The sequence below is a fragment of the Hylaeus volcanicus genome, chromosome 5 (assembly GCF_026283585.1).
Source record: "Hylaeus volcanicus isolate JK05 chromosome 5, UHH_iyHylVolc1.0_haploid, whole genome shotgun sequence".
NCBI lineage: Eukaryota > Metazoa > Arthropoda > Insecta > Hymenoptera > Colletidae > Hylaeus > Hylaeus volcanicus.
Window position 1 is genome coordinate 2903002 of NC_071980.1, and position 13700 is coordinate 2916701.

At 48.4% G+C, this 13700-nt stretch overlaps 1 protein-coding gene across 4 annotated transcripts in view; it reads left to right on the plus strand.

Annotated features, from left to right (window-relative positions):
- The window catches only part of LOC128877586 (amyloid beta A4 precursor protein-binding family B member 1-interacting protein), a 153361-nt gene that overhangs the window by 83780 nt on the left and 55881 nt on the right, over positions 1-13700 (plus strand). The window contains exon 1 of one of the 4 annotated variants that reach the window (XM_054125007.1): positions 3307-4189. The exons of the other annotated variants lie outside the window; for them this stretch is intronic. Coding sequence (XP_053980982.1) covers positions 4070-4189 — 120 coding nt within the window. The 5' untranslated portion in view covers positions 3307-4069. Of the gene's footprint in view, positions 1-3306; positions 4190-13700 lie in introns of those variants that run through there. 4 annotated transcript variants of the gene reach the window in all.

Consider the following 13700-nt stretch of genomic DNA (forward strand, 5'->3'; position numbering starts at 1 on the left):
GCGAAAGTGATACGATCTTTTTGGAAAATGGGGTGGTTACGAAAGTATAAAGAGTTTTAGCATCGAAAAGAAATAAATGAGTTTTACGTTGTAGTCTACGAAGTACAATTTACATATTCGGTGCGTGCGACAAGCGATCGAAAAACTGAAATATAAATACCAGCGCTGGGAACGCTGGCGTCGTTTTCCATCCCGATGCCAGCACTCGATATTACGCTGTTTCATCTGTCGTTCGCATCGGTCCGCGCATTCCTCCCTGAAGATTCCTATTCGAGGTACGCGACGCGACCCGACTCGACGACGATGACGCGGTGTCGTTGGCTGGCCCGATCGAATGGCAACATCGTGGCAACGAACGGGAGGCGAAATCAATTAACTCGGCCACGTGTGTTGGATGCACACGAACCTGACCTCCCATTTTCCATTGTGCACAGGCGTAGTAGTAAGCGTAGTACAACCTACGGAGTTACGTACGCTCTCCCGTGCATATATAGCCAACGTTGTCCTGAACGAGCAGCCCGTACCGCGCGCATTAGCCGCGTGGGTTGCCATGGGCAACCCATGACTAACACACGGGTCCAGCATCATCTCATCCAGCATCTCTCCCTCTCCAACGTGGTTCGCGCCAGTGACGTCCCCACTGCTGGCGCTGGCTGCGTTCTAGATGCATCTAGATGCAAGTCTAGAGACGAAGTCTTACCTCTTCGGAGTTAGGTGGGTCCCACCTTCTGCTCAGCTTTGACACCTCATTTAAAGTTTTCCATTCAGCTGACAGTGATTAAAATTGAGTCACGCTCCACATCGTGTTTTCGAATTACTAGTTACGACACTGTGGGTCATTTCTCTTCGTCCTGTGAATTATGCCCATCTTCTACTAAGGTATTTCGCCTCTCCAAGTGTCCGTGCTCTAGCATCGAGTTCGTTCTTCTCCTCCTGGTCATTCTTATCGTGGCATGCTTGGCATTTTCCTCGATCCTCTTTCTTTCACGATTCAACCCCAAACTCAGGGGTGTAATATAATGGTTCGGTGCGGTTCAATGACGCGTGATTTACGAGAAAGCTTATGCAATGTTTCGCGAATTTACAGGGTGCTACGAATTATCGATTTTACAAGCCTGCCCCGTGCGTTTACTTCCTTTGTAATGCACCTGGCTTGTTCCTGTTCGATTATATTTGTCATTGAAGAACGATAAACGACTTTCGCAACTTAAGAATCTTGTTTTATCTCGATGAATAATTCACGGAAAGAAAACACAGCGTTGATATGGCGATATCAACTTGGTGCGATTATTTATTCAATTTATTTTAGTAGGACAAAAGCAAAACAAGCTAATCGTGGTGACTAATGTATACTGGCGAAACTCCCACCGTCCAACAGCTTCGTGTTCCGCTTGTGCCCCATAAATATCGTTCTTATCGTCGGGGACAATTCTTCCGTGGGCCCTTATCGACAATTTGTTTCGAAAGATGTATCTGTATCGGATCCCATAAACATAAAACGATGAAATCCCTGCCACCGAAGAAAGTCGCTATTTCTGGGATCCCCCGGGGCATTAGATCCAGGGTCTCGACTGAAAACGGATCGTCCCTGAACTCGTGGTGACTCCACGCGAAAGGGAAGGGGTCAGGGAACTGCGGAAAGGGAGGACACCGCGGGTGGAACAAAGATGGAGAGTCCCTTGGTGGGGGAGTACGAAGGACAAGAGGGGAAGGGACGGGACAGCGATATTGCTCCTGGAGAGAGATAGTTGGAGCCGAGACAAGAGAGAAGTCGTTCTGGTCTTCTCTCTTTCGCGTCTCTCCTCTCTCCCCTCCTTCCGTTGCTCTGTCCAGCCGCGGTCGTTTTCCGCGGCAGGCTTTCAAAGAGGAAAGTCGCGGCAGAGAAGGATGCAAAACGTGGAGGAGGATGGAACGAGAGGTCAAGCAGAAGAGCGGAAGAATAACGTCGAGGAAAGGAGGAAGTCTAGAGCGATCCGGGAGAAACGGAGCTAGAATAGTGGCTCTTAGCCAGAGGTGAGCAAAATAAGTGACTAACGTTCTAGCATTGCGTAATGCAATGTGTGAAATCTTGTCGTACACCATTCGATGAGCATGTCTGCTCCAAACTGTGCCGCCAGCTTAAAAGGGTTATAAGAACCACTGGGCTAGAGAGTCGAGGGAGTTTGCGCGAGATACGTAACGAGGACAGTGAGCAACGGGAGAGAAAGTCTAGGCCCTAGACTCTAGGGTAAAGAAGGATAGAGGAAAACCTTTTGGCGGGTTGGTAAATGGATAGAAACGAAGGAGGAAAATGCGTGGCGGACACAGGAAGGGAGGAGGATAGAGCAAAGGGTCCCTACGATAGAGTTGCGTATAGAGAGAGAGAGAGAGAAGAGTGCTAGAGACGCTATAGGTGCACCATGCGGAAGGAACGAGACGGAGCGACGAATGGATGGAGCAAAGTGGAGAGGAAGAATGAGATTAAAGAGAGTATGAGCTGGAAAGGGAGAAGGGACTCTAAACGAGAGAAAGATAAACGTAACGAGTGACGAATCGCTGGATAAGGACGGTGAACGTCTAGGGAGTGGAGGAGGATAATATACGCGCGAGGGAGACCACGAAGAGTGAGAGTGACGGCAATCGTGGCGAGCTTGAGTGCAAGGGAGAAAGGACGATTGCTCGAAAAGAGCGGAAGAGATGAGCTTTAGAGAGACAGCGAGAAGAGAAAAGGATCGCAAAGACCTGCGGTGCCAGATCGAGGACGCTAGTCACAGACAATTTCCACCTCCAACATACTCATACTGATGCATCAGTGAGCTCAACTCTTCGGACATCCTCGGAGGTTATTCATACATTTTCCTCGTTTTCACCAAGTGCTCCTAACTGATATGCTTCGAAACTTTCCGCGTTCGATAAATTCACGAAAAATTCACGAAAAATTACCAATCGAAAAGCAATCGCAATAACTCATTCTCGTGTACCCGAATTTTATCTCAACCCCGTGATGCTCATCAGGCGTTCGCGGAGTCCCAGCTCTAATTTCGTCTACAAGAGTAAACGACCGTCCAGCCTCGTCGTATTTCGTTTGCCGACAATTCGTTTCGCCTGGAGAGGGAGAAGGGAAGGACTCTCCCATTCGTCGCCTTTCTCGGGTACCCGAACCCGTCCGAAGTTCCCAGTTCGCGTACACGCGGTTCCCGTTCCCGTCGTTCGTGTGCGTACGATGGTGGGGTGGAGGTTCTGCGTGCCTGTGGCCCTCAATCCGGCATCACAGTCAGAGACGAGACAGAGCGCGCCCATCGCGTCGCCTCCGTACCACCTCCAGCATTCCCGGTCTGCGCATACAGTTGCAGCTGCACCGTCGCCGTAGCTCGTGTGCACACGCGAGACTGCGCGCGCGTACGTCATTCGCTCGCAATCATCTCGCCGGTACGCTTTTTAACGACGCTCTTCTAGTGGATATCGGAGCCTGTGTCGCGTGTGAATTCTCCTCTCGATCGAAGAGTGCTTGGGTGTCGAAGGTCGAACCAGTTTTCCGCTCGCGGACCGTTTTTCGATCGCGAGCGTGGTTCCTCTCGGTGCTCGTACCTCGTCGTTGACGTTTTGCGTACGTAGCCGATTCCTCGGGAAACCGTCGACCTCTCGCGATTCGTTCGTGCGATCGACGTTGTGATTCGTTTCGTCGGGCGAGACACGACGTGCTCCATTCTTCCTCCCCTCCTTCATTTTCCGCCCTTATCGAACCGCGCCACGGGGTGTACGTGCACACGTGCATCCAAGAGCGCCGCTAGCGCGCTTATATCGAAGTTTCGATCTCGGTGGCCGCGTCGTCTCGTTAGCGCGATATTGCTCCGAGTGTGGGCCAGAAAAAGGTTTGACATTTCGCAAATGTCAACTGTAGCCGGCGGCGGTGTGGCTTCCGCGTAGTCGGGGCTCGCGATAAACGATAAGAAAAAGTGCTACGTCTGCGGGCTTTTGTCTGTCGCGCGTTTCGCGATCGAGAGACATGTGATATCTCGCGGAAGCGGCGAACCAAGACACAGGCCGTGCGATCTTATTGCCGGGGCGAGAGCCTCCGAGGGACCTCGACATGGACTGGATGAGGAGAAAGGACATCCAGGAGGAGTCACCGGAAACTCCTACCGCGCTGACACCGGATGAACCCGATGAGTGCTACTTCGAGGAAGACACCTCGATAGACGAAGGCATGGTACGTGATTCACCTGGTTATTGCCAATCGGTCCACGCGTTTTGAGCACGCCTGTACTAATAATAAGCAAGGGTGGGGGACATGTTTGTTAGCAATGGAGGTGATCGAGACCGGCTGAACGCGGAGTTGAGCAATTTTAGAGTTATCTTTTCGGAGCAGGTTGTTGGGAAAGATTTATTTTTTGAAGCGACCACTCGCGTGCCGTGTTTATTTATTCATACGCTCGTTTCGATAAGTGGGAATAACCCATTATTATACAAAGGTTTCGCTGTATTATCAATTATCGTTTGATCGACGACTTTCGCTAAAACTCGATCGAACGATTAGCGCGAAGAGAACCGGTCCCCGCGAATGGTCAAACGCTTGTCGCGAGAAATCGTCAAACGGTTGTGCAACCGCAAACAGTTTGTCCCGTTATGGAACGGGTGTTACCGTGCCCGCGAGGTTTGTTATTAATGGAAAAGCCTGCTCGTTAATTTAACGCGTCGCCATGCATGGAGGACGTTTGGAAAGTTCGCTCCATTCCGTAGAACAGCGATCGTCGCGCAGGACTCGTTCCTCTCGCGCCACTTACGAGAGAAGGTCCCTGGGCGCAAGTCTGGCTCATCAACGACGGTTTGCACAGTGGTAAAGCTTTTGGTGTACTCGAGCCGGTGGTTACGATATTCTCTTAACCACGTGTTTTATGTCGGGTTACTCCATTTGAGATATGCATTCATTCAATAGACTTTTTGGATTTTACCTTATTTAAAAATAACTTGACCATCACTCGTGCAAACTCACGTTGACAAGTTAAATTTACATCCAAGAACCAGCAACTACTGGATCTCATCAAACACCAGTTCTCCGTAAGCTAGGAGCCATGTGGGTTTCGTAGACGCCATGATTAATCCTAGGACGACTTCTGGTATTGCCTCTCGGATTTCAATTCTACCGAGTTTGATTTAAACGGAACCCTGTAGGTATTTGTAGATCTAACGACGACTCGTACTGCCATAAGTCGTCCTAGGGTTACTCTTCGATTTTCTCCCCGTGGCAGGCATCGAAAAGCTTACCTTCTATACTCGGTGACTTGCGATTCTATTACGCACACGGTGTGACGCGTTTTCTCGTAATAATTGCCGCGAGCCGCGCCGTATCGCGTATCCACGACCAATAATAATTCAAATTAACGATGGTCGATGTTGCGCCGACCCACGGGGCACGCGATCCGGCCGCCCTTTCCCTTTTCTAACGTCGACCAGTTGAGATCCACCGGCAAGGATTTAGGTCCGCCATCAATTTTGCTTTATCTCGCCTTGACCCTTTCCCCCCTTTTAATCTTTACGACGCTGCGAGAAGCAAGAAGTTATTACGGCGCTTCCTTCCGGCGATGTGCCGCGAAATTGTTATGGTTTTGCCGCGCAAACAGGATCTACAGGCTTCCACGCCTGATGGATCGATCCCGATATTCCGCGATCGTACCGTGGGACACTGTTCCTCGGAGAATATTGTATCGAGGCAGAAATTTAATCCTGTTGAAATTTTCACGAGTTTTAGTCTGGCAACCAACGTGTTAACGTATCTAGGTAACGAAGTTCGAGATTAAAAAATGGTACAGGTCTTTTTAGTAGTTTCACTATTATAATATAAGAGTCTATTTCGCCAGCGAAAAGGGGGTATAAAATTTCGTGATTCTCGCGAAAGCTCCGGAAGCATCTCGATTTCGTTGCATCCACGATGCAATCTCGCGTTACCTCGTGGTAATTACAGCGCGTTCCGGGGTGGGCTAGAGCGTGCCGACCGTTAAGGGAAATTCGAACACGTGTCGCCAACCCTTTCCTCCGGCCGACAGGGCGCGAACGTTGCAGCGGCGGGCTTAAGTGGGCAAAGAGAAAATGGACTCGAGTGTAAAGTTACCTCGAATCTACAGTTACGGCCATTGTTGCGGCCGTTCTTGCCTCTGAAGTGGCTGCTTGAATTACGGTCCCGAAGCCCCGCTCGATATACGCGATACACGGGCCCACTATTGCGTGGCCCTAATGCTTGGTCGCGATATAAACATTTAACGCGCATCAAGGACCGATCGTTTGATCGTAATAGCTCGAGATAAACGTTGAGAGCCACAGGCTGGATAAGACCTCGTTGCGGAAGGGAGGGGCGAAAGTTGGAGGAAAAGAGAATTTTCACTTCACGCGGGAGCTGAAACACAATTTTCCAGTTCTCGTCAAATATATGAGATACAGAAACCGGAAGTAGCGAAATCAACATTGTTGTTAAATTGTTGGGACCTTTTAGACACATGGGATTTTTGGTTACCTTCTATGAATCTTCTGGCCACTCGAGACTTCAACCGCTCGAGAGCCAAGAATCGATCGACCACTAGCTTCTCGGTACAGAGTGGTCCGATTTTGTGCCTGGCTGCAGTTTTCGTATCGTAAATTGTCCGAATCAGCTGATGAAAAGTAAAGAATTGAATTTTCCACCGCCCACGCGGGTTTCTATTTCTCGCGAAATACGCCACCGTCTGTTCAACGTCGCCGCAAATCCTCGACTTACGACAACATTTCGCATAAATAATTTTTAGAAGCACCCTCGTAGCCGGTAGTCAGAAATAAAACAGAACGGAAGAAACTATGGCGCCTGAGGTGACTCATCGCTGAGTCTCGGTCGCGGGTCTCGTTCAATGAAACATTCTCTTCGTCTCCACGTTCTCCGCGAGTGCCCAACTATTAGGTAGCGCACACGAAATGTCGTTTATGAACAGTCCTCTAAAGAAGATTCTAGAATCGTTTCTCTGTGGGATATGTTTGGAGAAATGGTAATATTTATAGCAGCAATCTCACTTTTTCCTCTTTAATATGGTGTAAACAATCGAGGATAAGATAGACTAACATGTTATCAGCGCTACCAATTCAAACACAAGAGAAACGGTGTTTAGTATATATGTCAGCCTAATACGTTACTTGACACGTCCAATCTACGTCGAAAAAAGTCGTGTTACAGTCACTTACATACATATGTACCGATCGGTTGTCTGTTTCGTGTAGCACGTCCTAGACGAATCGAAGGGGATCACGGTCAGGTCGGGAGTTATCGCGTAGTACCGAAGACGGAAGTCACGTGAGCCTCTGTTCAGTATCACGGGCAATGGGCTATTTTTTCCTAAGTCGAGACGATAAGAGGAAGCGATAAGTCCGCGGAAGCCGCTCCGAAACCTTGGCAACGCCGTACTTTCGAGACCGAGGGCCTCCGGATGATTCAGCGCCAGCTGCGCGAACGGGGGTGGCACACCTAAACTTGCCCCGAAATTTGTTAGTCAAAATCGGAGAACCTCGTTCCGAGAAGCTAGCGTGGTCGATCGATTCTTAGCTCTCGAGAACTGAAGTCTCGAGTGGTCAGAAAATTAACGGAAGGTAAGAAGAAATCCCACGAATCTAGCTAAAAAGATCCCAACGATCTAATCGCAATGTTGATTTCGTTACTTCTAGTTTCTTTATTTAATTTCCGTTGAAAGCACGCTACTATCGCTCATTTATTAAGGATAGTCATCGAAATTTACGCGTACAGTAACTTTTTTCTCTACTCCTGCGACTAAAGTAAGATCTCTCGTGAATTTCGGTCTAGTTGGATCGGCGTGAAACGTTTTGCTTGATTTTGCGATGTAAATTGGCTTTGTGATTTATAGCTGGCCGGCGCCGTTTTTTCCCGTCGATCGTGAACGATTGCGCGCTGAATTAGTATAATTTATGAATCGTACCGCCTCTACATGTTCCCTGTCCCGGTAAATCATGCGGTGTCGCGTGATTACCCGCAATCCCGTGTCTCCCTTCTTTTCGTTGCCTTACAATGTCGAACCGAAATGCGCAGCTCTTTGATGACGAGCCGTGGGTGGGTGGTTTCGCAAGGGGCACATCTCGGCAAGAATATTTCATCCGATACTTTACGAGGGAACATGGAAAACGAACGTATAAGCACGTTCCATGATGTAGGCTATTACTTGGTAGGACGGATTTACAGGATGTCCGTAGACCTAAAGAATATGGACAGTAATAAATTTCTCCTTCTCTTGGATGCATTCAAGTTTAACGTAACGTCTTCGTTAGTTGGTCACTTTAATATTCGGACACTCCGGGATTTGTACTGGACTGTACACGTACCAATAACATTGTAACGTCGCATCGAATATCGATATCCCGCTACACGAAAATATTCCATAGGGGAGCACAAGCCTGTCCCGCATAAACAATCCAGATATTTCCAGATAATTCCGCGAATTCTCTTCCCTTCCCAAACAAACAAAAAATTGTTTTTCGTCCTCCTGCATCGATCCGAATTTCCCAGAACTGAAGCCGCCTCGATTCCGAGAACGAGTACAATTAGTGCCCGCATGAAGCTCGAGGAATCTCGAGGCTAACGCGATTTCCACGAAAAGGAAACGACCCTCGAAGGCATCCCAGCCCACGAAATTCAAACGGGAGCGGGCACGTACAGGGGAGAAAATATAATTTCAATCGCCAGAGAATCTATAGGCGGTCGCCGCAGGCAGAAAACGGGGGATGTTGGACGACCAGTCACCGTGTGCCAGACCTCCCCCGACGTCGGATGACTCACCCGGTGGCACCACCCCTGTTTTCGGTTGTCTCGTGCCGGGAATCCCACCCCTCCGCCGGCCTCCCTCGCGGATGAAACGGGACGGGCGGAGAACGAGCATTATCATAATCCTCGTCGACAGACCGTAGAAAAAGCACGGAGTCAGAGGCGTTCAGGTGTTCCGTGCATTATTGTTCGTGACGTCGATTGTGCAAAAGCCTGAGTCGAGTCATCGTTGCAACGGGGTGGGTCACGCGCAGGTCCGTCATGGGCGATCGCCTCGCTTTTGAAGTTAACGCGACGGCTCTAATTCTCAGTTCGCCGGGAAGAGAACAGTCTGTCGGGGGTGGGAAAATGATCGTACAGAAATTGTTCACCGTTGAAAATTTTACGTTAAAGTGTACCACACATGGAGAACTAATTTAGATCTTAACAGGAGTGTTTCATGTTTCGTCTCAACTTATCTTATATCTCCTTGCCAAGTAAACAAAAACTGCTTTTAATCTACTTTGGATTCAAAGAGATCATACAAGAGAAAATGTAATATCTGCACGACCGGCACACGTCTAATTAATTCCTCAGTAGTGCTTCACCAACGAAGAACGTTCAGAACGTTCGAATGCAACCGCCTACGTACCCAACGCCTACCATTACCCTCTGAGCACGATATTCTCACAGTCCAGGCTAATATCTCAGTATTCACGTCCACGCATGCGAGCACAAAGTTTCTAATCCCGCTTCTTTTATCGTTCGGGAACATTTCGACCAAGCAGTCCGGGGATAAAAAGATACGATATTATTTCCGGTTCACGCGTGGCTGGGAAACGGCGTGTGTCGTCACCGTGTTCGCTTAACGAATTAATCCCATTATTTTCGTCGGCGTTGTCCTCGATAGCACGGCGAGAACGGAGGGTGTGGGACGCGTAATGGCATCTGGAAAAGCTAGCATCTGCCACGCAACGATGAAAGACGAGGTTCGATGTCGAAACGAGATTATGGAGCCCTCGGAAGGCGGAGGAATACGCGCTAGATTTATGTGCTTCCTTGGGCGTCGCGATGCCGACGTGCACTTTCAAAGAATCATTATTGTATGAAGAAGGGGGTGGGTTATCGTCCACCCTCTCGTATCTGCGGGCGGAGGTTACACTTTATCATCGCCGCGAAGAAATTATTGCCAGCTTGGTCGCGAGAATCGACGTTTTATCTCGATTCCGACCTGGACAATTGCGAGCTTCCCGAAAGCTCGCAATGAACGCGCTCGTTTAATTGTTCCCGTTCGCCACGAGCGATCATGCTGTTTGTCCCTTTTGAAATTGATTCGTTTGTCTCTTCAGTTAACCGAAGCCTGGTCGGTTGCTCGTTATATTTTGTATAATTCGTTTAAAAGGTTTTCAATTTGCAATTGATCGTGCGGGGAAACGAGGCAGAGTTCAAAGCTTCGTCGTTGGGATCGATGAACGGCTCGCTTTGAAGCGTTTGTCGTGGAATTGACGATTTAATTTGGATAGGAGGAACCGATAGAAGCGACAGTCGACTGATACTTCGTCTTTTTACTGATATAGATGGATAGTAATTGAAAAAGATGCCATGGTGGACTTAGAGAATAGTGTGTGTTTTTTTTTTAATTGTGATTCGTACAAAAATTCGAGTCAAAAATGATGTTTATTCTCAGTTTAACGCTCGTAAATTGTCCTAAAAGTAGTCGACATCTTCCATAAGAATTCCGTTCGTGGACTGGTTAGTAGATGCTTTACCTGGGCCCGATTCGGTCCTCTCTGGAATGTCATTTATCAAGAAGTAGAGGACCTCGGGATTTCAACTAGGATGTTCGACAAGCCTACCGGAGAAGGCCACGCTTTGACAGAAGTGACCGCGAGAAATCCTTTGACCAATTAAATGCATCGTTAAGAACCTCGCGATGGCAGGGTTTATTCTCGATTCAGAGAAAGAAACGGAGATCGGTCCGATTGGAATACGCGACGACCATTCGATGTTGTCTTTATTGGAAATTCCACGTGGCGTCGTATTAATTGGTAGCACTGGCCGATAGTTTTCTCCCCCGAATCGGATTCCTGAGATAATTTCCTGGCGTTGCTGCAACCTCACTTTTAGATACATCTGTTGATTTGTGTTTCGATACAACTGTATCTTAGCGAGAAGCATCGAATCAAGGGACCGACTGCATTTCAACGCATTTTCTTAAAAAATTTAATGTAAATGTCCCACTGAAATTGTTATTGAACTCCGGAATAGTTCTTCCGTTCGGTTGACAACCATTGGACGTTGTTATCGTCCAAGGTCCAAGGGTGACGCACAATACTTCCTAAGTGGGTTCCTCGATAACACGGAACGCTCGTAAAATAGTTGGCGGGAAGCTCCAGTAAATTGTCCGTGTTTCTCGACGATACTACGATCGCGCATCTAACGAGCGCCAGTTGGCCCTCACCTTCGCGGCAGGACAATCGCGAAACGTCGCGGAGATAACCTCGCAAGAGGGTATCGGCTTTCTTATTGTCGTACAGCGTAAGGGAAACGTAACGCGAGACCTAGCCGAGGAACGTTCCTAGGAGATTATGAGAGCTATTTCCACGAGCATTCTCCTGGCCGTAACAGTTATAAACGGATGTAAGATGTTCCTGTTGCAACGCGTGCCTTGGTCATCGAAGAGGAGTTTACGGAACCCCCAGAGAGTCCTTCGGGAGTTCAATTCTATCTCTAACGAAATTGGAATGCCTCCTTAAATCGATGCTCGACGGGAAGTGAAATTGCTTTGCAAAGGGAAATGGGCAACACGCTTCGAAGTTATACTTTAGCGAGTGGAATAGGGTGACTGTGAAGTCGAAGAAATTCCTCCAAAAAAAGGGTGAGGAAATTGTAGCCTCGAATATTCACGACCACATCGTCAGCTAAATATACTATTTCGATGTTTACGTTCATGTTGAAAGGGCCATCCAGTTGCCTGGCAAGTAATTGGAGCGTTTCTCGAATCGTTCACCCTTACCACGTTGTTCATCGCGAAGAAAGGGACACAGGGGCCGGAGCTCGTTGTTCGGCGACGCCGCATGTGTCTCTAATGGGTCCGCGGACAGACGGGTAGCACTTATCTTCTCGGTAGTCCTCTGCTTTTTTTAACCGACTTCGAAAAGGAGAAGGTTACTCAATTCGACATGTTTTTTTTTTATGTCTGTTCGCCGATTACGTCGAGATGGCTCGATGAATCGGAGTGAATCCTCTTGCATCTTGTCGAATATTTCTTCCAGTTGGTCGCGTAAAAGAAACATTTTGTGATTTGTCATTTTTTACCAAAATTTTGTTTTCCAAAAAATTATTTTATGTACGACTCTTCTCGACGAAGAACCGGGTTCCTCTCGTCGAGTGATGGACGCGTTTGCTTACACCCCTGCCGGTTTAGGAAATACCACTTTGGATACCTTGCTGTATCCAGTAGCCTGTACATTCCTAGGAATTATGTTACTGGCATTTCAGGAGCGCTTGAGGAATGCCAGTATAGTTACGGGGACTCTCTAGCCTTTTTCTTTTGATTTACTCTTTTATTCTTAAAGAAGGGATGGTCACTCATCGGCGAGAGAAATGGAAGAATAGCGATTATATGTAGCTCTGTCACAGAGCTTCCTAAAAATTAATACTCTCCCTTCGTATTTAAAAAGTAAGTTCCCCTAAAATCCCCAAGTGTAAATCTTTGCAAGGTTCCCTTCCAAAAAATGGTACGGGCGTGAAACGGTGCTGATATATCCGGGATTCCAAACGATACACCGAGGAGCATCGCGAATCGAACCGAATCTTGCAGGGCGGCGACAAAAGGGAGGGATTTTCTAGGGCGTTGCGCGGGTGCACGCGTAGCAGAACAAGAGAAGATGCGATGAAGAGACAATACGAGGATTACAGACTCCTCGCGTCAAGACCCATCGTTCTCCCCGCAGAGTGCTCCCCGTGCCGCGCCAGGTTCGCTCTCATGGTTCACAAAAGGGTGGTTTTTCACACGGAAATGCCAGCACGACACTCGGAGGCGGATTAATCGAGCGGAACGAGTAGCGCACGCTGAACACTCGAGGAACGCGGCCCACGACCCGCGGATCGTTTCTCATTGCGCCTTCGACGGGTTGCCGCGATTTCCAACCGAACGATTCCCGTCGAACCTCGTGCCCCCCAGCTCCCGATTAAACAGTCATTACGAAACTGGAGACCTGTTACAGTCTACAGGCGATCGAGATTCGACCATCGAGAACTCTCGATTCCCAGGGCATTGGTTCGTTTTTGTGCTGGCTGTGGCCACTATCGACAGCATTGCAATCATCGCGATCATTGCAGGAAAAGAGGACTGAAAGGTCCTGCGATGATCGAGGTGTGTTGACTTAACCCTTTGCACTCGGATGCCCCCTATCAGGGGACATCGTAAGTCTAACAAATTTTGTTAGTGACGATGTTTTCTGATAGTTTCCCCAAAAAGGGCCCACATTCCAGTAGAAATTTTCAAGAGCATTGGTCTGGCAGTCAACCTGTTAAGGGGAAAACCATCGTCTTCCGTCTGTTCGATCTAAAACAAAAATAGTTAAAAGCTTCCTCGCCACCTCGAACCAATGGCTTTGAATCGATACACTTGAGCCTTCTTATACAGTGAAAGCTAGATCGGAGCAAGAGTTAGGATCGCGGGAAGCCAAAGTGCAAAGAACGATCGCGGTGAACGGTGAGCCGTCGCACGAAACCGCCGTAAGTCTTTTCGACGAAAAGCTTCTGTCGAGCAGCTTGCGGGGCTCCTACGTGACCGAACATAGTTGCAAAGGCTGCTTGACCATGACCGCTGATAACCTCTCCTCTTCGTGGCTTCCTAGCCTACGTCTTCCCCTTTATCTTCTCTCTCGTACCTTGTTCCGTTGGCGAGAAACTTCCTGGAGCTAAAGTCTCGAACTTTGAGAGAGGT